This window comes from Zeugodacus cucurbitae, chromosome 4, assembly GCF_028554725.1.
Source record: "Zeugodacus cucurbitae isolate PBARC_wt_2022May chromosome 4, idZeuCucr1.2, whole genome shotgun sequence".
NCBI classification, from domain to species: Eukaryota; Metazoa; Arthropoda; class Insecta; order Diptera; family Tephritidae; genus Zeugodacus; species Zeugodacus cucurbitae.
The window spans coordinates 21198415-21225484 of record NC_071669.1 but is presented as its reverse complement, the minus strand read 5'-3'; the positions used below and the strand labels follow the sequence as shown (position 1 = coordinate 21225484).

Here is a 27070-nt window from a genome sequence, read left to right as displayed (position 1 = left end):
GTCTCCTTTTTGTATCTGGACGGTCCACACAGTCCCTACCATCCAGTCGCAGAGACAATACAAAATATTTTACACAACGCGGGCGTCAATGTTCGCGACGTAGAAACGTGGAATACTATTTATCATCACGGATTCATGGCGAATCCTTTCGATGACTTGGTGGAGCGAACCTACAAAAATACACGCAGTAAGTCAAATATACATACATATATATATTTTTTTAAATGAAGTGAAGCAGAGACTATACTTAGCTTCAAATTACAAAAACAAAATTTGTCAAAGTGATATTTAGCTTATTTGCTTGCTTGCTACCTAAATTATCATCCACCTTTTTCCGAGGCTTGCTTTGCTCAAATGTATATACATATGTTTGTCTGTACATATGCATTAGCTACGACTGTCCTTTGCTTCGTCTTTTTTACTCGTTATCCTGCTGCATAAATTCTCATACACTTTATACGCATTTCTGCTGAAATAGTTTGCATTTGGCGTTGTTTAGTTATCGCTTCTCGGCCTTATGGCTAAGATCAAAGTGTAGTATCTGTTCTTATCAGCTTAACATCTGATAGATCCTCCATCGGAGGACAACAAATGTTAAACTGATTTTTGGAAATCGACGGAGTGTTTTAGGGGCTTGCTCCACCTCTGTCACGGGTTGGCCCGGTATTGCAGTACCACCGGGAATTCGGCCCAAATTATTAAATACATAAAAAGGTGACTATGCAAAGTAATGTTTAAGTAACATTGGGGTTTGGGTGTCACAATTGTGATCTCCAAATCATCTCGATCATTCTTTTCATGTGATTTTGGAGGAAAGATTTATTTCTTTCCTGTACAAAAAAAAGCTGGGATTTATAAATATGAAAATAAATATAATACTTTATTGTATAAGTTTCTTATTGTACATATTTTTATACCCTGAACAGGGTATATTAAGTTTGTCACGAAGTTTGTAACACCCAGAAGGAAGCATCGGAGGCCCTATAAAGTGTATATATATTTAGCCATGTCCGTCTGTCTGTATATATACGAACTAGTCCTTGAGTTTTTAAGATATCGTTTTGAAATTTTGCAGATGTTATTTTCTTTTCAAGAAGCTGCTCATTTGTCGAAACTGCCAAAAACTTTGGCCGATATCGGACCACTATATCATATAGCTGCCATACAAACTGAACGATCGGAATCAAGGGCTTGTATGGAAAACTTCCGCATTTTACTACATATCTTTACGAAATTTGGTGTGAGTTAATGTTCATAGAAATAATTTAATCTCCGAAAAAAATTGTTCAGATCGGTTCACTCTAGCATATACCTGCCATACAAACCGAACGATCAGAATCAATGGCTTGTATGGAAAATTTTCGCATTTGACGTGGTATCTTTACGAAATTTGACATGGATTACTGCTTAAAGTAATAATATAATCTCCGAAGAAAGTGTTCAGATCGGTTAACTATTTAACCTTAATGTTTCTAGCAAACAACCCGGCTAAAAATAATTAGTAAAATGTTTTCTTTTTTTTACTTACTTTTTCTTATGTCTTTAGATTTGCTTAAACACATAGTTACTAAAAGAAATGCACCTGTGAAGGGTATATTAGCTTCGGTACAGCCGAAGTAAACGTTTTTCTTGTTTTTAATTGAAATACTCTTTTACTAATTTTATTCCATGCACCGAAAATATCGATGTATTTATACCAGTGATCGGCAGCCCATTGCCCGCTGAGCAGTATTACCACTCGAAAAAATATGTACGTATATATATATACACGTCACCGCTACACGTTTTTGTGGCTAAGGTATACATTAAATTAGTAAATCTTTCAATGCAGAGAAAAAATTCTTACGCATAAAGACGAAAACGTTATAGCCGATAAATTTTAAAATGATTGATAGACATTATTGTTGATCTGTGTTAAGCGTAAATCATCATAATTTGTAAAACTTTGAGTTTTTTAATAGTATATTGGAGAAAGTAACAAATGACCAAATTTCATAGTTGGCTTTATATTGGCTTTGGTGACGATATTGATTACCTTCTTCACAGCCAGTCTTGTTCTTTTGCAAAGTTGATGATGACAACTCACACTACTTTTAATTGCAAGTGAGTGGGGATAGTCCAGCAATTTAAAATAGTCTGTGGGATAATTGAATACGTCATCCTGGTTTGTAGCTGTGTCAACTCTCCTTTAACGAAATTCTAAATTGTCGTATTAAGATCAAAGAGATCCTTGTTTTTTTACCACCAATATAGGTCATTCAATCAGCCATTTATGTTTATTATATTATGGTTTCATGTCAGGAAAAACACGATGAATAAGCTCCTCTTTCGAGGCCATGAAGTGACAGAAACCCGTTAAAAATGTTATTAATCCATCGAGGTGTCAACTGCGTCGCTACCATTTTCAATTATTTCTACAATCGCAGTGTGATATTGTTGGAAAAACACTTCTATGTTATTTGTTAATTGGCGATTCAGTTGATCCAGGAATAGTCTGGCGAAAATCACCTGCTAACAGAATCATGGTACACATTCATGTGTTTAAATAAAGTTTAAACATATTACATATTATAAAAGTAATAAATTATTATATATATAGATCCTTTTTTTGCTGTCCATACATAACGTACTTGACCCTTGTGTACTAGTTCTTTTCAATGTATAATACTACTTAAAAACTTATATTTAATATGTTTCTTAATTCTTTTTATAAGTGTAAATTCCGAAAATTTCCGGTCCGCAACGGCTGAACTGTGCGGTAGTGTGATTACATTAATCACAAACTTGTACAAATAAATGAAACAAAACTTGTCATACCATTTTTAATTTTTAATAGTACTCCAAAATTTCTTTAAATAATTATCACTTAGGTTAGTTGCTTGCTGACTTCACAGCGAGCAAGCCGTATGGTGGGATTATACACATGCATGTATGAACACAAAATACAATCCTTTTGTATATATTATTTTATTTCTATTATTTTTGCAAGTCTGTTCATAAAAGCACAACTATTCAAACTTCATTCGCTATTTTAAATGTTAGTAATATAATTAATAACTGTGTGTTTAATTCGAAGTGTACTATCGAATTTTTTTGCAAAAAATATAATTTACATAAAGTTTACTGCTTTATAATGTTTTCATACACATTTCTACGCAGTAATAATAATTGATTGTATGTGTTAAACTAACTACACTATAAAAATGATTGTTAGGTAACCAATATTGCTCCTAATTTCACCAGTACTAAAAAAGTTCGGGACCAGTAGAACATAATAATTGGTTAGTTGAGTAGCTCTCAACACTGATACACTCTCACGTAATAATTTGTTTGAATGTAAATGTATGAGTTTGCCGACCACTGATTTATACGATAACATACATCGAAATGCATCGATGCAATATTTCCATGCATCATTCGGAAAAAACATCAAAGTATATTTTTAACTTGCATCCCTAGTTTGGAATTTAAATAATTTCAATTTACAACTGTTTTACAAATGTATCAATCCCAAAACCAAGTAATCGTGGAATTGTTTCAAGTTAATGATTATGTATTCAATAATTTGGGCCGAATTCCCGGTGGTACTGCAATACCGGGCCAACCCGTGACAGAGGTGGAGCAAGCCCCTAAAACACTCCGTCGATTTCCAAAAATCAGTTTAACATTTGTTGTCCTCCGATGGAGGATCTATCAGATGTTAAGCTGATAAGAACAGATACTACACTTTGATCTTAGCCATAAGGCCGAGAAGCGATAACTTTTCGTCACACACAACAAACCATATCAGCTCAAATATAAATTAACCGAGTGAGAATTAAAAGCGTTTATTAAATCAAATTCAATGCGAATGAAAAACATTTCAACGCCAAGTGTAGCTATTTTTAAACACAGCGAGCGTGTCAACTACCTGATATGAACAGCATATTTGCTTCTATACGTTTCATATACGTTCACTACTGTCGCTAATATTCACTGCTTCAAATGTCTGCTCTTCGGTTTTCGTTTCATTTGTTTGCCGGCAACGTAATCGCAGTCTGTGTATGCTTCAAGTGCTCATACATATGTATGTATGTATGTAGTTGTATGTGTACTTAGCGGCTGATTTTTGTAGCGCGTTAGTGAGCTGCTAGTGATAATATTATAAAGGGTGTTTTTGTTAGACGTGTGCATTTCTATACCTCTTTTTGACAGTTGTGATATGATTTTTACCCAGTTTGTCATTTATCATTTTCATAGTAAACAGTTTTACTCCGGAACAACGTTTATTGCTAACATTGGGCATTGGCATTAACTCGGCTAAAATGTACTCGAGCCAGCCGCTGGTCACTTGTCCAAAATAATTTTAAAACAAAATGGCAAACCCTTATCTCTATAATAAAACCAAATCATTGGTCATAACATTAAATTAAATGCGTTTTATTTTATCTTGAGAACCACATATGTATGTAAAAAACACCCTTTATTATAGTGATAACGTTGCCAGACAGCCAGTAACATTACAGAAGGCTAAGATACGTAGAATTTAATATGCTGCGCTAACATGGCATTGCTCCAATTTTACCCAGGATACTTTACTAATCTCAATTTGTTAAAACTGTATGATTCTTTGACAGTTTTGCCATTCACTCAAGGAATTTGAGACCTTTGAAGTCCCTTCTCTTTGTTTTTGGCTCAATAATGCATCGATAGCAAATACCTGTAAACTAGTTGCAGTGTATCTGGGCAATTCTATGAAGAGCCATTAAAGAATAACATTAATAAGATAACGTCACTGAATGTCTTAAACGAGACGAGCTCCATAGGAATTTTAGAAAAACTTTTATTTCAGGACTGAAGTTGTCATTAGACCAATTTTTATGAAACCAAGCAGAAAGAGTCTTTAGCGTCTATCCGGATTTACATGCTATGTAGAATTGTCAACTCGGTATCAATCCATATACAGTAGAACATATGTACGTTAAAACGTGTATTCTGTAATGTTGTTTGTTTCATTTTGCTAGTGTTTGTCTCTTGACGTTTGCCTTTATTACATGATTTATGCAATGCATAAGTGTAATATCATATTTTTTGTTCACCATAGAGGGACTCTTTTAAAATTCGAAAAATTCTATTTATGGAGATCTTCGAGTTATAGAAGTTCGAGTTATGGAAGTTCCATTGTATTACAGTCCAAACAAAAAAGAGGCTGTAGGGTCTATGCAACCACAGCGAGTCCGGATTGTGCTACAACAACAAACGTGTCTCTATCTCGATCTAGAATAAGTTCTATTAATAATGTCCAATTTAAAGGGCTCTCAGAAGCTTAAGCTATATTACAAGTCCATAAGCATATTCACCCTTATTGTAAATAACAACATAGATTGCATCGCTGTATATATCAACTTCCTCACTATGGAATCATTTCGCACCAGTTCGTGGACAATCACAAAGTCTCGCTAATGCTCAACTAGCGCTACACTAATTGTCGCTCACTTCACTATAAACAACAACATATGTATGTACATATGCACATCTAAGTATGACCATAGGTGCAAACCAGCATTGTTTACCTACCCTAAACGAACGATAGTATGCCTACCTATCGACTCTACGTTTGAAAACGTTTAATACATCGGTGATTCATCCACTTTATGTTGACTCCCATTATCACAGTTTTCACTTGAGTCTTACACTTCTCATACGGTTCACAGTATGTTTGGTATTAGTAGCTGAGTCATCGGTTGTTCAAATCACTCTGGCTTCTCTTCAGTTGTCGAATAAATCTTTCGCCTTTTACTAAAGATTTCCGTGGAGAGGAGCACTCTAATGAGTCTATAAGAATTTTTGAAGGGTTTGCGACCATTGGTTGCGAACCGATTGTGTATAAATTTAAATTATATTTAAGAATATTTTTTGTGTGATTTTAGAATATATCAATTATTCGGCTTAATGAAAGTAGTTAAGGATCTTCCACTCGTTTTGTAATTGATTAAAAATTAGTGTAGTAAATTAAGATTTTTTATTTTATACTGTAAACCGATCTAAATCAGCACTTTAATCAAACAAAGGCTCTCTTAAGCAATCAATCCCGTGCGAAAGGCTATTAGTCGATTAAAGTTTGATGAGTACCGAATGCGAAGAATATATACATACATATATTTCCGTGAACTTAATTGCCTACTAAAAATTTGATTGATTTTAACCGAAATTTGGAACATAAATTTCTCATATGATCCTCTAAATACGAGTACATTAAAAAAATACACGACTCTATCCATACCCTTATCCATATGGCAATTCTATGTCTGCCTTCTTTGAAATCCGGTCAGTTCTTACTTTATAATTATTTTATTACTATTTTTAAAATATTCATTATTTTCAGTTTATCTCATACTCGGTCATTACTACGAGCATGTCGGTCTAATGGTCAGTTTGGAGCGCAAAGGCTTATTGGCCAAAGGTGAATATTTTGTTGTTGGCATCGACATCGAGCAATATGATCCAGCAAATCCGGATAAGTATCTGCGCGGTTTGCTCTTGGAGAAAATCGATTTAAGCGCCGAAGTGGCTTTCCAATCGTACGTGGGGATTTTTCCAACGGCGCCAGTGTCATTCTCCAAGTTTGCCAAGGAGGTGAGTAATGAGTATATAGTGTGTGTATTTATATAGAAGTATATTAAATGCCATAAAAGTAAAAAAAATATTATTTATCCTCTCGGTGGCAGTTAACGAGTGAATGTTTGCGGTTTACTGTCGTTCGTTATCAGTTTAATCTATAGCTTAACTTTTGTTTTAATTACAATTATACATGAATATAAAGGGCTTTTGCAGTCATCACTGGTGGATTACAAGGTTTCGCTTTAATCAAACACGTTGTTAAATAGACCTCATGGAAAATTAATATCATGTAAAATGCAAAAAGATTTTATGAGTCAAAGGTCTGCTGCTGCCGTCAATGGCTTTAGTAGAAATTTTTTCTATATTTCTAAAATTATAAACTTAGACTTAGATCATTACAAATTGCACCTTTAAAAGTAAAATGAAGTATAAATCACCTCCCCGACTTTGACAGTTGATTGGATGATTCGCAATTGAAAAGGAAGGTTCTGTCAGATTGAAGTTTTACCATACATACCGGATACTTCGAACGCTGGCTGGGAATCGAACCAATATTCGGTAGACACAAAAGCAAAAGCATAAAATTTCCCGAAGCCATTTCATCTCGTTTTGAACCCAATTCCTCGGTTAAGTCCATTTTATATAAATTTAATCTATCAACTTCCTAACAAGAAAGATTTCTCTTCAACCATCGCTCACGAATGTTCAAGTTTTATGTACTCGTGTTCAGGGGTGTTTAATACACTCTGTTCCGTTATTTCGATTTCTACTTAATCGATGTCTAAAATTGACTGATTGGCTGTGATATAGAAAGATTGGCAACAGAATAAACTAAATGCAATAAAAGTTTTCTGCATACTTACAATAGATACATATGTATGTATACGAGATGTGTTCAAAAAATAACGGGAATTTTAAATTTTCCAATTGTCCAAAAATTGTCCATGCACCTGAACATGGCTTCCTTTTTTTGTTCCAGCCGCTAAGGTTAGGTTAGACTTTTACTTTTGTGAGCTTGGATGATTTTCGTCAAAACAATACTGTAAGGTGCTCCTTCATATTCCCCAGACATGACTTCGTATGACTTTTCCCTATTTCCATAAATTAGGAGAACCTTAAAGGACGTTAAAGTGAACTACTACCTCCTTGAACATTCTCATTTCTTCTTTGCGAGGAGCCTGGCATTCTCTCCTGCTAAATCCACGGCGACCCTTTTTACCAATTGGACGAAGGAGTACAAACTAAACTAACATTCACGTCGATGATAACCCCAACGACCGCGATGATTATCAAAGTACAGAGCCACAACAAAATCTTCAAGTCGCAAGCTGGCAGCAAACATAGCAAGCCACTTACAAGGCTATAGGCCGACCGGTCGTCATTTACGCAGCAGCCTGGATGCAGTGGGGCTCAGCGCAGGAAGATACAGACGCACCTGAATACTGTACTCCAGTCCGTCACAGGAAGCCTCTTGATGTCTCCAAACCCACACAAGGATGCCGTTATGCTACCTGTAAAGGCGACTGTATGCATACCCAACGAATCCGACTTATCTAACACCCCTCTCCCGTTAGTCCGACCCTGTCGAGTCAGCACGTTTCCTGGGCGTACCGTTAGATTATATCGACGACAACTAGACTTATGCTTCCGCTCCAGCAAGGCTACATAATCAACAGCAACCCTCGTTTCACAAGCGTATGAGAAATCGCAGAAAGAGCCAAAGGATAACCCAAAAATCGAGTTTGATAAGTGTTTTGACGATCGGAAGAATCGCTAGTATAAGTGCAAAATATCGTTTGGGGACTATTTTGAAGGCGACAATATTAACACAAACAAATGTATAACGAATTAAAAAAATGAAAATTCCCGTTAATTTTTGAACACACCTTGTACATATATTTGGTATATATGAGCATAAGTACATATTTACAGTCATACGTACATATATTTGAGTTAATCCCCTTTGATCCATGTGACAATTATCAAGTTCGAATGGGCAGAGCAGCACTAGCGGCAATTACACCTCTTGACAACTAATTAGGCATACTTTTAAGAACAAAATATTTTTAGTTCTCTCGATAGTTAAACTGGATTCTTATGTTTAATATAAACTTATAGGAGACTAATATATGGGAAAGAGTAGGGAAGAGTCATAGGTTAGCGCAGTGGAAGTTTTGTTGGATAAGGAGGCTGTCGGTAAATATTTTTTAGGAGAGAAAATATTCTATAGACAAAGAATTTCGATTTAAGAAATCTTGGTTAGGAATACCAGTATACGGTCTGGGTTATTTTGTTTAAATAACATCTGTTCCATCTGATCCTGTATTTTAGTCTCATTTTTCAAATTTCAACATATCCTAATTAGAGTTGAGACTGTTGATACTTTTCTATTTCAAATACAAAAAGTTGTTTATTTAAGCGTTTTTGCTTGGTGAAACCTTTTCACTTAACAATGAATGTCATTTCCAATTAGTTGCCAACTGCTGTATGTAAGTGATAAAATAGCAATAATGAAGGGTGTGTCAATTATGCAGACGTGCGTGACATATTTAATGCTTAAAGTAATCTCAATCAACAAATCGCTTTGGCTACATTAACACATTTTTATTATCTCACTCTCTTCTTCTTTTGGTCTTAGGTCAACAAATATATGGAGTTGCCGCCATTTAATTTCCCCAATCCTTTAGGCTATTTTGGCGGTGCAAAGCAGGTGAGTAAATAAGCTGCCGAATTAGCATTGCTCACAGTGATTTAATGCTTATTAAAGCTTGAAAGTCAAGTGCAAATGCAGTAAATTTCTCAGCAAATCTACGAATTTTTTGTTTTCAGCTTTTTCATTCCGGCTTTTGTTTAATGCTCTCTTTTATTACATTTACTAAATGTTTGTTTTGTTTTTGTTTTTTAGATCAGCGCCGAGGCTGCGTATCTCTACGATGCCGTTCATTTGTATGCAAATGCGCTAATAAAAGTTTTGAAAGCAGGTGGCAAGCCGAAAAATGGCACGGCACTCATTGCGGCCATAAAAGGCTGCAAATACCTGAGCGCCATGGGGTGAGTCGAAAAAAGAGAAAAGAACAAAGAAGAAAAAAACTTTTGTATTTACAAAGTTGTTTTGTACTTTTTTGTGATGTTTTTTTTTATGAAATGTGAAATAATTTCTTATCACCATCATCACATCTAAATTTAATGGACAATTCGGTGCAACAAATTTAAGCCTCTTTTGTAGAATTCACCTTTTAATTACTTTTAATTACATACGGGTAATGAGTTTTGCATTTAATGTTTGCATAAAAAATGTGAAAATTTCATTTACAGTTTTTTATGACAGCTTCATGCCGGTGTGTTAATGTACATATCTTCTATAAACATTACTTATATTTTAGTAAAATTAGTATTTTTTTGTAATAAATTAAAGCAGTAATAAATGTTTATCTCTCTCTCTACTCTCCTCTCACACAGCTATCATGTGTATATCGATGAGAATGGTGATGCCGCTGGCAATTATACAGTATTAGCGCGTGGCTATGCGCGCAATAGTCGAAATATGACTGTTCCAGGCCTGGTGCCAGTGGGGACATTTAGTCAGACACAAAGTGATAAATTACCTGTGAGTACATATAGACATATTAAATTTTTATATTTTGATTATAAAGTTAAGAAAATTTTTGAAATTATTTTATAAACAAATAATTGTACATATATAATAGAATTTAAATTTTTGGACTTTTCATATTCATTGTATACATATTTATTTTAATGCAAATTAAAATATGTTTTTAATATTAATTATTCATTCTTATATATATTCTGTTGCTTATAAAGTTTCTTCATGTTTATAATTGAATATATTATTATTAATATAATATTATACCAAAGTTAGGCTTTTTTGAAATCTTGGTTGGTTGGTCTTCGAAGGTATCTCTTCTTAACCGACAGAAGGCCGCGCGTTCGCAGAGATAATGCTCTAGTGCCTCGTCATCTTCCGCGCACGCCCTGCATTCAGCCGATTCTACTGTGCCAAGTCTCTGCAGGTGGCCTCTTAGAGGTAGGTGCACCGTGATGACCCCCTCTTTTGCTTAAAGTAAGAAGTTTTTTGGTCTGTCCAGTGTCAACACTACCCCATAGTAGCTTTGTTGTACGACCCGTGTTGCAAATGTTCCAGGACCTGAGATGTTCCCCTAGCATCCATTGCTTTAGGCAGCGCTTGAGAGAACTGAAAGGTCTGGGCAGTTTAAGGGAACTGTGTTCCCAGCTGGAAGCTGGAACTGTAGAATTTTTGTCTTTCTCGTAAAAAGACAGATTTCTGATTTTTCCGGATTTACCGAGAGCCCATGTCTCTCCGCCCAAATTGAGGAGATTTCCAGGGCTTTCTCTAAGATCAGTGATAAACGAGTGATATTTTTCCCTGAATAGAGAATCGCTAATGTCAGACGACATTAAAATTCTTCCTGTCAAATAGGAGTATCAGTTTGTTGATCAAAGTGACCCAGCGCAAGGGGGACAGGATTCCTCCGTGCGGGGTTCCGCAAGTGTTCTGATGAGAGATTTCGATGAGAGATTTTCCTTCCCCATCATAAACGGCTCGTCTGTTACTGAACATATGACTCAACCAAGCCAGAATGTTCTGGTTGATGTCGAATGAAGCAACAGACGAGATCAATGCAGCGGTGTTGGCGTTATTGAAGACCCCTCGACGTCTATAAAAGCCGCGAGGGTGAACTCTTTCTTGTCCAAAGATTTCTCGATAGTCCCGACTACTTCGTGTAGAGCGGTATCAACCGATTTACCGCTTGGGTGGAATTTGTTGTTTAATTAAGTCGTCACAGATTCTTTCCATACTTTTCAGTAGGAAGGATGTTAGACTGATCGGCCTATACGATTTTGGCAAGGAATAGTTTCCTTTTCTCGGTTTGGGGATGATAACCTTGAAATCTTACAAACAAAATTTTTTTTTCATTTATTTATAAGGAGTTATGGTAAATTTTAGAACTGAATTTTTGACTTTAGCTGATATATTATATTTTGATACATTTAAGTATAAAATAAGTACTAATACAAAGGTGACCTATTTCCGTAAACAAATTTAAAATTTGTTGCTGATGCTTCTTGAAAAGATTTTAGATAGTAACCCCTTAAAGCTGTTGTTTGGCGATCGAATCCTGTGTCTGTTCTCAGCCAAATACATTATATATAATAAGAGTCCTAAAAAGTTTGGGATATCAATTTAATTCTTTATTCTTGTGAAAGTACATTCGATGCCATTACATATGGAACTCGACACACCGGGCACGCTTCGACAGTTTTCAAGCATAAATCGGCCGATATTGCTGCAATTTCACGCTCGATATTCATACGGAGTTCATCATTGCCCCACAGAAAATAGTCTAACGGCGTTAAATCGCACGACCGAAGCGGCCAACTGACTGAGCCATTTTGTGAGACAACACGCTCACCAAACATGGTTTTCAATAAATCGCTGATGACATTCGCTGTGTGGCTTGTGGCGCCGTGCTGTAAATATATTAGGTTATCATTGAGTGGTAGCGATTCCCATTCACAGTAGCGTGACGGTCTTGATCATCACGGAAGAAGTTCGGCCCTATAAACCGCACCAAACCGTAATTTTTTCGAGATGCAATTGTGACTCATGGAGTACGTGTAGATTGCTGTCTGGCCAATAACACATATTTTGCTTATTGACGAAGCCAATAATGAAATGAGCCTTATCGCTGAAGATGATTTTTCGAAGAAAATCCGGATCATTTTCAAGTTGTTGCTCAGCCCAATTCACGAACATGCGACGATTCTGGTGGAAGCCTCTTGCATCAGTTCTTGCGTCAATTTGATCTCGTAAGCATGTAGATTCGTCACAGAGACGCCCAAGGCTTGAGAACGACGTGTGAGGGGCTGATTTTTGTCTTCCTCAATTGACACTTTTACTTTTTTCTTTCATTGGCTCAGGAACATTTTGTACTGTGCCTGTGGATTTGTCCACTAGATGCTTAATTGTTGATCTGACAAACCTTACTGAATAGAAATGTCAAAAGAGCTGGAAAATATATGGCGTCGTTTGATGTTCATATCGGTGTACTTTTGTAGCGTCCTATTAAAATCCCCTTTATGAATACATATCAAATCCAAACAATGTCCGTCCATTTAGTCTTCTTACTGCTTGTAATGTTTGTGAGAGACATTTTCTCGCAGCTTTTGTATTACCTTTCGTGTGCCGTCGTATTTAGAACCGTTGCACTATTCAAGAATTCAATTCAAGACTGGTTGTGATTGAAGATTTTATTTAAAGTCATAGGATTAATAAGGTCCAAATAGTATTATTATTTTTGCATTTTTTATCTAATATTAAGATTGGTTTCAATTTATTTTACAGTAAATCCTGTAAATATGCTTACATACACAAATATTTTGTGCTAACCAGACAAAAGCGCTTAAGTCGATTTGCTATTGCTAAACATATCAGTAATTTTGATAGACTATTTCGAGAGATTAAAATTTATGGGCGATTTAAACCTAACTTTACGACAGAAAAGTCAGTTATACGCACCGCGAATCACAAAAAATTAAATTACAAAATTTATTAAAGTCGACTTAAGCTTTTTTTCTTCTTAGCACATAACTATAAGTATTTATTACTAAATAAACACATGTTTTAAATAATAAAATACACTAAACTGATAATAATTTGTATATCAAATATATTTGTATACTAACAATTTGCGCACTTTTTGCAAAAACAACAATCTGTACATTTTTCATATCGTACTGAAATCTCTGCACTCTGTACTTTGCTAATAACTAATTTCGTATAATTTCTCATTAAACAAATGCTTTGAATAACCATAACAAAAAAATAAAAAAAAACAATGAAAAATACCAAAAGAGTTTTCTACAGGTGAGTGTATGCTTCCCCCGCTCTATTTCCCATTATTTTCCAAACTCATTAAATGCTTTTTATCTTGCTGCCTCATAAACTAATTATACTTTCAATATTATTGATCCAATATTTTTTATCACTGATTGAAACATAAATAAATTAACGCACTTTAATTGCCATTTAATTATTAAAAATCTCGACCATCACAACCATGCAGGATCTCAATTTATACGGTAAAATCCATTGGGTGAGCGCGAACGGGCGTCCGGCGGCGGAGCCGAAATGTGGTTTTGCGGGCGAGAAATGCATCAGTGAGTAAATCGTGGCGTCGGTCAACATGTCGCATGGCGTCCACTTGAAATTTGCTGCATTAAATTGATTTCGTTTATTATTTATAGGTTATACTGGGGAGATATCGGCGAGCATCGCTGGTGGTGCGCTGGTGCTGCTCGGCATTATCTCGTTGGTGTTGTATCGCAATTGGCGCTACGAGCAGGAGTTGGATAGTTTGTTGTGGAAAATTGATTTTCGTGAAGTGCAAATGCACGAAAGCGAAAAGGAGCAGTCTAGTCAAAAGCAAACAAGGGTGAGTGCAAACCATTAGATATTTAATATGTACTTATGGACTTGTGGAACAGTTAAAACTTTAAGGGGATAGAATAAGTATAATGAGCAGGTGGTGAATTTGTATACTACTTGAGAACAGAGAGAAGAATTACGCGCTTTTCAATTTCAAAATCGGGAGCTTTCTCGATGTGCATTAAATAGTGTTTTATAGCAATGAGGAACTCTTTATTTCTCACGGTGCTTAAACTAGCGAGTGAGTTTTGGGTGAGTGAGTTGTAGTACAAGTTTATAATGGAGAAAACTAAAAACTTTCAAGCTTGACCTAATGAGCTTTTGAGAACTTTTCATGTCGTTAGTAATAGGCTTGACTTAACAGCATACTGCTAGAAACTCACGAAGTTTACTTAGACCGAATTTTATATCTTGATAAGGAATCTGAAGTCAAGCTGATGAATTCCGCGTAAAGATATAACCTCGAGAGGGACTATATTGGAAAAAATTACAATTGTAAAAAATTTAAATTTTAAAACTCGGGAATCAAGAGATCTTTGGAGCTCCGTACTCCTTGTCTTTCAGTTTAAACCTTGAAGCCTTTCTGGAGATTTTCAGATCTCGACACTCTCACATATTCACATTTTTATTGGGGACTTATATAAATAGTCTCAAAGGATAACCATTGCTGTTGCTTATATGACTAACTTCACATATATATGTACATTGTAACAACACCAACAACCAACAATACTAGCCATGATTGCTTCGTGTATATCACAATAAAATACCAACTTGGGAGCAAACAGACACTCGGATAACAACAATAAGCGCAATAACCAACCAGTACGCCCACACAGTTATGTAACCTAACGGTTTCCTGTGTTGATGTCCTGTTGAATAGGGACACTAAGGCAACTTGACAACATTTAGCATAATGACGCGCTGCTAGTGCTGACAAATGTTTATGTGCTCACCGACTGTTGTTGTTGTTGCAGTGACTGCTGTAACACTTGGAAGTTGCATATAACATACATCCGACTGCACTTGACAGCATTTCAACGCTTACAATGGGAGTTGATACAGACTGTGGTAGTTATTTACAGAATTACATATGTGCATATATGCATACATGAAATAAAGCATTTATATACATAATAATAGATGTAAACTCTTTACAAATTTAAATTTTTCTACAAATCGTTCAATGCTTTAAAAAATGCTAATATGTTCCTACAAGGTTACTACAAAGAGAGCGCTTTCTTATAAAATCCTGATGAATTCAAGGAGACTTGATTAATATAACGATTTTTTACTTTTTAATATAAAAATTATTTCAATATTAAATATTTTTTGGTCTAAAAAATGTATTTCAATATTACAAATGATTTATAAAGATTTTTTAAATGAATTTTTAGTCGACTCACCCGCTTATACGCACCAGCCAAGTAAGCTTGAGCTCAAATCCGGATGCTGATTTCCGTTATACGACAATATTTACACCCATTGGACTCTACAAGGGTCAACTATATGCGATTAAGAAAGTGCGAAAGAAATGCGTGGATATAACTCGTGAAATGAAGAAGGAATTAAAATTGGTGAGTGTTTTATTTGAAATATTGGTGATTTTATTTATTCACAATTTTTTAAATTATTTCTAAAAAAAATTTTTATGATATATAGTATAATATATATATGTTTTGTTTTATTTAATTCGAATTCAGTTTTATTTTATTATTATTCTCTAGGGTCAAGCACTGGTCGATTAAATCGATTTTTTTATATCGATCTTGGACATTTATGTCAACATTAACCCAACAAAATATTTGTAGAGATCTGTTTGCATCCCAAACTTATTTTATTTTATTTTATTTTATTTTACTTTACTTTACTTTATTTTATTTTATTTTATTTTATTTTATTTTATTTTATTTTATTTTATTTTATTTTATTTTATTTTATTTTATTTTATTTTATTTTATTTTACTTTACTTTACTTTACATTATTTTATTTTATTTTATTTTATTTTATTTTATTTTATTTTACTTTACTTTACTTTACTTTATTTTATTTTATTTTATTTTATTTTACTTTACTTTACTTTATTTTATTTTATTTTATTTAACTTTATTTTATTTTATTTTATTTTATTTTTCTTTACTTTACTTTACTTTATTTTATTTTATTTTACTTTACTTTACTTTACTTTACTTTACTTTATTTTATTTTATTTTATTTTATTTTATTTTATTTTATTTTATTTTATTTTATTTTATTTTATTTTATTTTATTTTATTTTATTTTATTTTATTTTATTTTATTTTATTTTATTTTATTTTATTTTATTTTATTTAACTTTATTTTATTTTATTTTATTTTATTTTATTTTATTTTTCTTTACTTTACTTTACTTTATTTTATTTTATTTTACTTTACTTTACTTTACTTTACTTTACTTTACTTTACTTTACTTTATTTTATTTTATTTTATTTTATTTTACTTTACTTTACTTTACTTTATTTTATTTTATTTTATTTTATTTTATTTTACTTTACTTTACTTTACTTTACTTTACTTTATTTTATTTTATTTTATTTTATTTTACTTTACTTTACTTTACTTTACTTTACTTTACTTTATTTTATTTTATTTTATTTTATTTTATTTTATTTTATTTTATTTTATTTTATTTTATTTTATTTTACTTTATTTTATTTTATTTTATTTTATTTTACTTTACTTTACTTTACTTTATTTTATTTTATTTTATTTTATTTTACTTTACTTTACTTTACTTTACTTTACTTTATTTTATTTTATTTTATTTTATTTTATTTTATTTTATTTTATTTTACTTTACTTTACTTTACTTTACTTTATTTTATTTTATTTTATTTTACTTTACTTTACTTTACTTTACTTTATTTTATTTTATTTTATTTTATTTTATTTTATTTTATTTTATTTTATTTTATTTTACTTTATTTTATTTTATTTTATTTTATTTTACTTTACTTTACTTTATTTTATTTTATTTTATTTTATTTTACTTTACTTTACTTTACTTTACTTTACTTTACTTTACTTTACTTTACTTTACTTTATTTTATTTTATTTTATTTTATTTTATTTTATTTTACTTTACTTTACTTTACTTTATTTTATTTTATTTTATTTTATTTTACTTTACTTTACTTTACTTTATTTTATTTTATTTTATTTTATTTTATTTTACTTTACTTTACTTTACTTTACTTTACTTTACTTTACTTTACTTTACTTTACTTTATTTTATTTTATTTTATTTTATTTTATTTTATTTTATTTTATTTTACTTTACTTTACTTTACTTTATTTTATTTTATTTTATTTTATTTTATTTTACTTTACTTTACTTTACTTTACTTTACTTTACTTTACTTTACTTTACTTTATTTTATTTTATTTTATTTTATTTTATTTTATTTTATTTTATTTTATTTTATTTTACTTTACTTTACTTTACTTTACTTTACTTTACTTTACTTTACTTTACTTTACTTTACTTTACTTTATTTTATTTTATTTTATTTTATTTTATTTTATTTTATTTTATTTTACTTTACTTTACTTTACTTTACTTTACTTTACTTTACTTTATTTTATTTTATTTTATTTTATTTTATTTTATTTTATTTTATTTTATTTTACTTTACTTTACTTTACTTTATTTTATTTTATTTTATTTTATTTTATTTTACTTTACTTTACTCTACTTTACTTTACTTTACTTTACTTTACTTTACTTTACTTTACTTTACTTTATTTTATTTTATTTTATTTTATTTTATTTTATTTTATTTTATTTTATTTTATTTTATTTTATTTTATTTTATTTTATTTTATTTTACTTTATTTTACTTTATTTTATTTTATTTTATTTTACTTTACTTTACTTTACTTTACTTTATTTTATTTTATTTTATTTTATTTTATTTTATTTTATTTTATTTTACTTTACTTTACTTTACTTTACTTTATTTTATTTTATTTTATTTTATTTTATTTTACTTTACTTTACTTTACTTTACTTTACTTTACTTTACTTTACTTTACTTTACTTTATTTTATTTTATTTTATTTTATTTTATTTTATTTTATTTTATTTTATTTTATTTTACTTTACTTTACTTTACTTTACTTTACTTTACTTTACTTTACTTTACTTTATTTTATTTTATTTTATTTTATTTTATTTTATTTTATTTTACTTTACTTTACTTTACTTTACTTTACTTTACTTTACTTTACTTTATTTTATTTTATTTTATTTTATTTTATTTTATTTTATTTTATTTTATTTTATTTTATTTTATTTTATTTTACTTTACTTTACTTTACTTTATTTTATTTTATTTTATTTTATTTTATTTTACTTTACTTTACTTTACTTTACTTTACTTTACTTTACTTTATTTTATTTTATTTTATTTTATTTTATTTTATTTTATTTTATTTTATTTTACTTTACTTTACTTTACTTTACTTTATTTTATTTTATTTTATTTTATTTTATTTTACTTTACTTTACTTTACTTTACTTTACTTTACTTTACTTTACTTTACTTTACTTTATTTTATTTTATTTTATTTTATTTTACTTTACTTTACTTTATTTTATTTTATTTTATTTTATTTTATTTTACTTTACTTTACTTTACTTTACTTTACTTTACTTTACTTTACTTTATTTTATTTTATTTTATTTTATTTTATTTTATTTTATTTTATTTTATTTTATTTTATTTTACTTTACTTTACTTTACTTTACTTTATTTTATTTTATTTTATTTTATTTTATTTTATTTTATTTTATTTTATTTTATTTTATTTTATTTTATTTTATTTTATTTTATTTTATTTTATTTTACTTTATTTTATTTTATTTTATTTTATTTTACTTTACTTTACTTTACTTTATTTTATTTTATTTTATTTTATTTTATTTTATTTTATTTTATTTTATTTTACTTTACTTTACTTTACTTTATTTTATTTTATTTTATTTTATTTTACTTTACTTTACTTTACTTTACTTTACTTTACTTTACTTTACTTTATTTTATTTTATTTTATTTTATTTTATTTTATTTTATTTTATTTTATTTTATTTTATTTTATTTTACTTTACTTTACTTTACTTTACTTTACTTTACTTTACTTTACTTTACTTTACTTTATTTTATTTTATTTTATTTTATTTTATTTTATTTTATTTTATTTTATTTTATTTTATTTTACTTTACTTTACTTTACTTTAATTTACTTTATTTTATTTTATTTTATTTTACTTTACTTTACTTTACTTTACTTTACTTTACTTTACTTTACTTTACTTTACTTTACTTTACTTTACTTTATTTTATTTTATTTTACTTTACTTTACTTTACTTTACTTTATTTTATTTTATTTTATTTTATTTTATTTTATTTTATTTTACTTTACTTGACTTTACTTTACTTTACTTTACTTTACTTTATTTTATTTTATTTTATTTTATTTTATTTTATTTTACTTTACTTGACTTTACTTTACTTTACTTTACTTTACTTTATTTTATTTTATTTTATTTTATTTTATTTTATTTTATTTTATTTTATTTTATTTTACTTTACTTTACTTTACTTTACTTTATTTTATTTTATTTTATTTTATTTTATTTTATTTTACTTTACTTTACTTTACTTTACTTTACTTTACTTTACTTTACTTTACTTTACTTTATTTTATTTTATTTTATTTTATTTTATTTTATTTTATTTTATTTTATTTTATTTTACTTTACTTTACTTTACTTTACTTTACTTTACTTTACTTTACTTTACTTTACTTTATTTTATTTTATTTTATTTTATTTTATTTTATTTTATTTTATTTTACTTTACTTTACTTTACTTTATTTTATTTTATTTTATTTTATTTTATTTTACTTTACTTTACTTTACTTTACTTTACTTTACTTTACTTTACTTTACTTTACTTTACTTTATTTTATTTTATTTTATTTTATTTTATTTTATTTTATTTTATTTTATTTTATTTTATTTTATTTTATTTTATTTTATTTTATTTTATTTTATTTTATTTTATTTTACTTTATTTTATTTTATTTTATTTTATTTTACTTTACTTTACTTTACTTTATTTTATTTTATTTTATTTTATTTTATTTTACTTTACTTTACTTTACTTTACTTTACTTTACTTTACTTTACTTTACTTTACTTTACTTTATTTTATTTTATTTTATTTTATTTTATTTTATTTTATTTTATTTTATTTTACTTTACTTTACTTTACTTTACTTTATTTTATTTTATTTTACTTTACTTTACTTTACTTTACTTTACTTTATTTTATTTTATTTTATTTTACTTTACTTTACTTTACTTTACTTTACTTTACTTTACTTTACTTTACTTTATTTTATTTTATTTTATTTTATTTTATTTTATTTTATTTTATTTTATTTTATTTTATTTTATTTTATTTTATTTTATTTTATTTTACTTTATTTTATTTTATTTTATTTTATTTTACTTTACTTTACTTTACTTTACTTTACTTTACTTTACTTTACTTTACTTTACTTTATTTTATTTTATTTTATTTTATTTTATTTTATTTTATTTTACTTTATTTTATTTTATTTTATTTTACTTTACTTTACTTTACTTTATTTTATTGTATTTTATTTTATTTTATTTTACTTTACTTTACTTTACTTTACTTTACTTTACTTTATTTTATTTTATTTTATTTTATTTTATTTTATTTTATTTTATTTTATTTTATTTTATTTTATTTTATTTTATTTTATTTTATTTTATTTTATTTTACTTTACTTTACTTTACTTTACTTTACTTTACTTTACTTTACTTTACTTTACTTTATTTTATTTTATTTTACTTTATTTTACTTTACTTTACTTTACTTTACTTTACTTTACTTTATTTTATTTTATTTTATTTTATTTTATTTTATTTTATTTTATTTTATTTTATTTTATTTTACTTTACTTTACTTTACTTTATTTTATTTTATTTTATTTTATTTTATTTTATTTTACTTTACTTTACTTTACTTTACTTTACTTTACTTTATTTTATTTTATTTTATTTTACTTTACTTTACTTTACTTTACTTTATTTTATTTTATTTTATTTTATTTTATTTTATTTTATTTTATTTTATTTTATTTTATTTTATTTTATTTTACTTTATTTTATTTTATTTTATTTTATTTTATTTTATTTTATTTTATTTTACTTTACTTTACTTTACTTTACTTTACTTTACTTTACTTTACTTTATTTTATTTTATTTTATTTTATTTTACTTTACTTTACTTTACTTTACTTTATTTTATTTTATTTTATTTTATTTTATTTTATTTTATTTTATTTTATTTTTATTTTACTTTACTTTACTTTATTTAATTTAATTTAATTTAATTTAATTCAATTTAATTTTTTATTTTTATTTTCATATTAGTTACATTACTCTATATATCTTCTTAAATCTAAATTAAATAAACACTAATGTACACCCCATACCTTAACTTTACACAATTCTGATTGCCGCTGACATTCAAGTAATGCACATAATATTTCAAACTTGTCTTTTCTTCATTTCTCTTTTTTACGTCATTCCAACTTCATCCGTTCGCTGCAACATGCCACTGCGACAACTCAATATTACTATGGGATTTGTGCGCTGCGCTGTCAAATACACTCACCGGCAATCCGTCCTTTTTTGTGCCTTTTGTGAAATATAACAACTGCAACAACAATACACTTCCGCTAACCGTTTACCGTTTATGCGTGCATGCATGCACCCCCTGCACAGCTACGCGATACACGTCACGACAATATATGCGCTTTCATCGGTGCCTGCACGGATCCACCAAACATTTGCATCATCACGGAGTACTGCACCAGAGGCAGCTTGAAGGTAAGTCCTAAATCACCTCAACACCCTCAAAGAGCACGGCAGTTAGTTGCAAGTCAACATGCCAAATTGTTATGGCGTGGAAAGTCGCTACGTGGAAGAGCAAAAGTCTCAAGAGAGGATTAGGTGGAGATGAAGTAAAAAAAAGTGCAAAGGATAATAAATATCTTGAATGCAAATCTGCGATTGCAATTCATTTTTCGCTTAGAGATTCGAAATATTTGAAACATGTACATATATAAATATGAAGTACACAGAAGCGAAATTTGTTAGAGAAAAATATTCCAAAGAGATGCTAAAAATTGTGGGATGTATTCAAGAGTATTTTTTAAATAATAATAATGATTTCGGGTACCACTTATTTAAAGTATGGCACCTATAGAACCTTAAAGACTCTGAGTTGTGGTTTAGACATACTCTCTTTTATTTATTTTTTTAATATTTTACCACCCATTTAAATTCGATATCAAATCAGAGATATCAAGTAATTTGTTGACGGAGATTTTATTGTTGCTTAATATCTACGCAGCCGTATTAGCTTTGTGGGGATGCCGGATTCGTGCCGTCGAAAGGAGCTTTAAAATCGACATAGAGATAGCGTGTGGCTTTAGTCTTTTGATAGGATAGCATCTTATATGCGACATTGAGGAGCCTTATCCGACAGCAATCTAACGGCCCCCGGCGCTTTTTTTTTCTCCAAGCGAGTAATTGCCATTCGGACTACATACTTCATAGCCGGGCAATGGAATATCTGTGCTGTCGTCATCGATTGGGGATCTGATTCGCCATCTCCTGGTGTTGTACTTTCACTGCTTTCAAGCAGACTGGAGAAGTGTTCCCACCATAAATTCAGTATACTCTGGACATAAACCTCTAGATCACTTATGGGGGTCTTATAAGAGTATGCTTCATTCTTGAAACCTTCCGTTAGTCTCCGCATCTTTTCATCCAATTTTCGAGCACTAAAGAATTAAAGAAAAGTCTGAGGAAAGTTACTCCATAAATATTAATTTTACTTGGCAAGCTGCAACATGGTCTATAAAGAACTATAAGAGGGAATTTCACGTGATTTAGTTTACTCGAGCCCGCTGGATATATTCTTGAAACAGACGCAGTTATAAAGATCCAAAAATTCAAATGGTTACATTAGCTTTGTGATGTCAAGAGTTTAAATGATGATGTATCTTCTAGTTTAATACCAAATACTCTGAAAGAACCTAGCCGATAAAGACTTACTTGTACTTTAACTATATAATAAATAGGTTATCTCGATATGTAAGAGATTTGAACAGACTTAATATATTTATTAGCAGAAGAAGGAGAGAGAATTTCTCTTGATAGAGATTATACCATTCTTAAGTGCTCAGAGAAATCTGTTCCTCTCATTCACTCTGAGTTTTTACTTTTCGAGAGTATTTTATTATTAGTATTCCTTAAGAATATACCTTCTTTTACCAACTTAAATTTTTACACAGCTTTAACTCGCTAATCTGTGCCATTTATTTTCTCTTTCTCCAACCATTCTTCGTACAAACATACACGCAATGGTCAAAGGATATATTAGAGAATGAGGACGTCAAGCTGGACAATATGTTTATCGCTTCAATGGTTGCCGACGTCATACGCGTAAGTTCAATACGCAATAAGTTTGCTCAAACTCCACCCACACACCTGCTGGGTAAAAAAGCTTTCATAGCATTTGTCAAACATTTAAACAAAATACTAAACATTTCCTTAATGCCTTCCACACATTTTGCTCCCTTTTTGTTCACACGACAGGGTGTCATCTACTTACATGAATCGCCCATTCGTTTTCATGGTTCGTTGTGCACCTCCAACTGCCTCGTCGACTCACGCTGGGTGGTTAAACTGACCGATTTCGGGCTGTTCGCCTTCAAGAAGGGCATGGAGGACAACTCAACGGAGGTGCCGAACATGACCGTTAAGTGTACAAGTGAGTATATTAAAGCAGCACTCTCCAAGATTTACTTTAAATATTCCACCTTCTTTACTGCACAGAATTGCTCTACCGCGCACCCGAACTGCTGCGTCTTGGCGCGGCATCACTCGTGCAAGGCACACAGAAAGGCGACTCGTATTCCTTCGGCATTGTACTCTATGAAATTCACGTACGACACGGTCCATTCGGCGAGACCGGTCTTACACCCATGCAATGCCTGCAGAAGGTACTACAACCGCAAGATCATCTCTATCCCTATCGCCCCTCATTGCAACCGTTAGAGACCTCTTTCGATTGCGTACGTGAAATACTGCGTGAATGTTGGTCCGAGCGCCCGGAAGAACGTCCAGACTTTAAAACAATACGCGCTAAATTGCGTCCTCTACGTAAAGGCATGAAACCGAATATATTCGACAATATGATGGCTATGATGGAGAAGTATGCGAATAATTTGGAGGCGCTTGTTGATGAGCGCACGGATCAGTTGCAAGAGGAAAAGAAGAAGACTGACGCGCTGTTACTGGAGATGTTGCCGCGTCCCGTGGCCGAGCAGTTGAAGAAAGGCAATAAAGTGGATCCGGAGAGTTATGAGCAAGTGTCTATATATTTTAGTGATATTGTGGGCTTTACAGCGATGTCGGCGGAGAGCACGCCATTGCAGGTGGTAGACTTTCTGAATGATTTATATACCTGCTTTGATTCCATCATCGGCCACTATGATGTCTACAAAGTCGAAACAATTGGAGATGCATATATGGTGGTGAGTATAGGAAGGAAAGTGCTTCGCTGTTTTAGTTTAAGATTATTAGTCCGACTTTCTTACTATTAAGGAATATCGAGAGCCTGAGCACTCATGTCTAAATCTTAGAAAGTCTGGATCTGTCAGATATTATTTAAGAAAATTCATTATCCAAGCGAATAGTTTTAAATAATAATGCGATTGAGCGGGTCCTTTCTATATGATGGCTCAAAATTATGTCTATCACAGTGAAATCCAAATATCCAAGTACAATATATACCCTTAATTGATAAGAGGTCATTAAACTCTTTATAAAAGAACTGATTATGAGAAAATACCTCTCACAAGGCCCACTTATTCCACAGAGGTTCCGAAGTTCATTTCAGTTTTACTGAGTTAAAAACTACAAACAACGTTCGGAAACATAATCTGAAGTAATTTTCTCTCTCTTTCCCACAGGTCTCAGGTCTACCGATCCGCAATGGCGATCTGCACGCCGCCGAAATCGCTTCAATGTCCCTCCACCTGCTCAGTGCGGTCTCGGAGTTTAAAATCCGTCATCGTCCTACAAACAAACTGCTGCTACGCATAGGCATTCACACTGGACCGGTGTGCGCCGGTGTGGTGGGTTTGAAAATGCCGCGTTACTGCCTGTTTGGCGACACCGTAAACACCGCCTCACGTATGGAATCGAGCGGCGTGCCGCTGAAGATACACTGCAGTCAGCAGTGCCGAGAGTTGCTAGAGAAATTAGGCGGCTATCACTATCAGGAGCGCGGTGTCATCTCGATGAAGGGTAAAGGTGACCAACGCACCTATTGGCTGCTCGGTGAGGATGAGGATGCGCGCAATAAGCGCAACTACGAGCGCTCGCAGCGACGCGGTTCGCGTGCGCTCAACAAATTCATACAGGGCACCATCAAACAGAACAACCAACAGCAGATCACCTCCGCTGTGGTCGACTATGGTATACGTTCGTCGCTGAAGAATAAGGGAATGCCGCGTAATTCGCTGACGCGCTCTTCCAGTCTAGAGTCGCCGAAGAAACTGCGTTTCGCCACCGGCAGTCTGCTAGAGCATCACCGTTATCACAGGTTCGTCGTGGTTACTAGGTGTCTGCGTGTTTTATTTTAATAAAAAAATCTCTTCTTTTCAGCGATGAGGCACTGCTCGAAGTCATCACGGACTCCTACACCGGCGTGCGTCGTTCCTCCGGTGGTTCGACGCATTCACGCTACGAGGAGTCCACACTCTCCTGCGGCAGCAAAGAGGAGCTCACCAGTTGGCAGCGTCAACGGCGCCCCTCTTCCTACCCCACAGCCAATACGCCGCTGCTGCTCAATCATGTGGAGACCTGACAGTGTGTGCCGGAAGAGTAAGGCGGTATTGCCACTTTTGCGCAAGTGTTTGGAAAATCAAATACAGGAATTTAGTAGACTATTTTGACAATTACTTAGCGTATTCAGACAAGAAGTTAACAAAAAGTAGTTAATTATTTTAAGTTTCACGCATTTCACTGCTGTAAAACGTTTCAAAATGTATGTTTATATGTAATTAAATTTAATTATTTGTTTAAATAATAAGATTTGTGTATGTTTGTATGTATTATACTTAGTAACATAGGCTGAAAGCTGCGTGGTTTTGAAAACTTAACGCAACAGCCGCCTCAATTGAATTTAAATTAGTTGTAATTGTTTTTATTGTAATTAAAAGTAATTTTAATTTACTGATAAATGTTAATCATCTCTAGCGTAATATAAAATTAAAATTAAAATTGTTTTAAAAATTCATAGAAAATGTTATGATAATATTGCATGTTGGTGATTGCCAAGTTCTAGTCGTTCATTAAGTGTAAAAGTTGTATGTCATTGCATTGATGTTAAGCAAATAAAAGTGTAGTGAAAAAAGTTGTCAAACAGAATTGCTAATCTTTATTATTTTTAGGCATTCTGGTTCTCCATTCAATTTTGATTTGCGAATTACATCTGTTTGAATTCCTAATAATAATTGATCTAGAGATAGAACACATTACATAGTGATACTTTGATGAAACTATTCGAGAATCATGTGTTTCAGTACAATATTGCGATTTATATAGAAAGGGTCCAATTTACAGAAAGTGTTATTACAATATCTATAACGCAGAAGGTCTGTAAGAACAAGTGTGTCCGCAGAATTTGACGGATCTGGTATCAGCGAACTTTTGCTGCTCTCAGAACCGTAGAGAAAATTCGCTGAAAGTAAACATGCCAATAATGAAGAGGTAATAGTCGAGGCTGAAGCCTATTTTGAAGCCAAAAGAAATTACTTAAAGTTCAAAACGGCAAAGTT

The 27070-nt window shown here is 30.6% G+C and overlaps 1 protein-coding gene and 3 non-coding genes across 6 annotated transcripts in view; 3 read left to right on the top strand and 1 right to left on the bottom strand.

Moving 5' to 3' along the window:
* The window catches only part of LOC105217308 (guanylate cyclase 32E), a 114486-nt gene extending 87826 nt beyond the window's left edge, over positions 1-26660 (top strand). For all 3 annotated transcript variants that reach the window (XM_054228832.1, XM_011192247.3, XM_054228831.1), the window contains 14 exons: positions 1-187; positions 6365-6615; positions 9239-9310; positions 9506-9651; positions 10060-10207; positions 13707-13800; positions 13888-14075; positions 15466-15645; positions 21939-22043; positions 23595-23666; positions 23820-23994; positions 24060-24760; positions 25199-25833; positions 25896-26660. In XM_054228832.1, coding sequence (XP_054084807.1) covers positions 1-187; positions 6365-6615; positions 9239-9310; positions 9506-9651; positions 10060-10207; positions 13707-13800; positions 13888-14075; positions 15466-15645; positions 21939-22043; positions 23595-23666; positions 23820-23994; positions 24060-24760; positions 25199-25833; positions 25896-26097 — 3156 coding nt within the window. In that variant the 3' untranslated portion in view covers positions 26098-26660. The remainder of the gene's footprint in view (positions 188-6364; positions 6616-9238; positions 9311-9505; positions 9652-10059; positions 10208-13706; positions 13801-13887; positions 14076-15465; positions 15646-21938; positions 22044-23594; positions 23667-23819; positions 23995-24059; positions 24761-25198; positions 25834-25895) is intronic.
* LOC114804644 (U2 spliceosomal RNA) lies at positions 502-699 on the top strand. Its single transcript, XR_003752778.1, has one exon. It is a non-coding gene; the product is annotated as a U2 spliceosomal RNA (small nuclear RNA).
* Positions 3561-3758, bottom strand: LOC114804643 (U2 spliceosomal RNA). Its single transcript, XR_003752777.1, has one exon. It is a non-coding gene; the product is annotated as a U2 spliceosomal RNA (small nuclear RNA).
* LOC114804642 (U5 spliceosomal RNA) lies at positions 5733-5845 on the top strand. The gene has a single exon (XR_003752775.1). It is a non-coding gene; the product is annotated as a U5 spliceosomal RNA (small nuclear RNA).
* Positions 26661-27070: the final 410 nt, after the last annotated feature.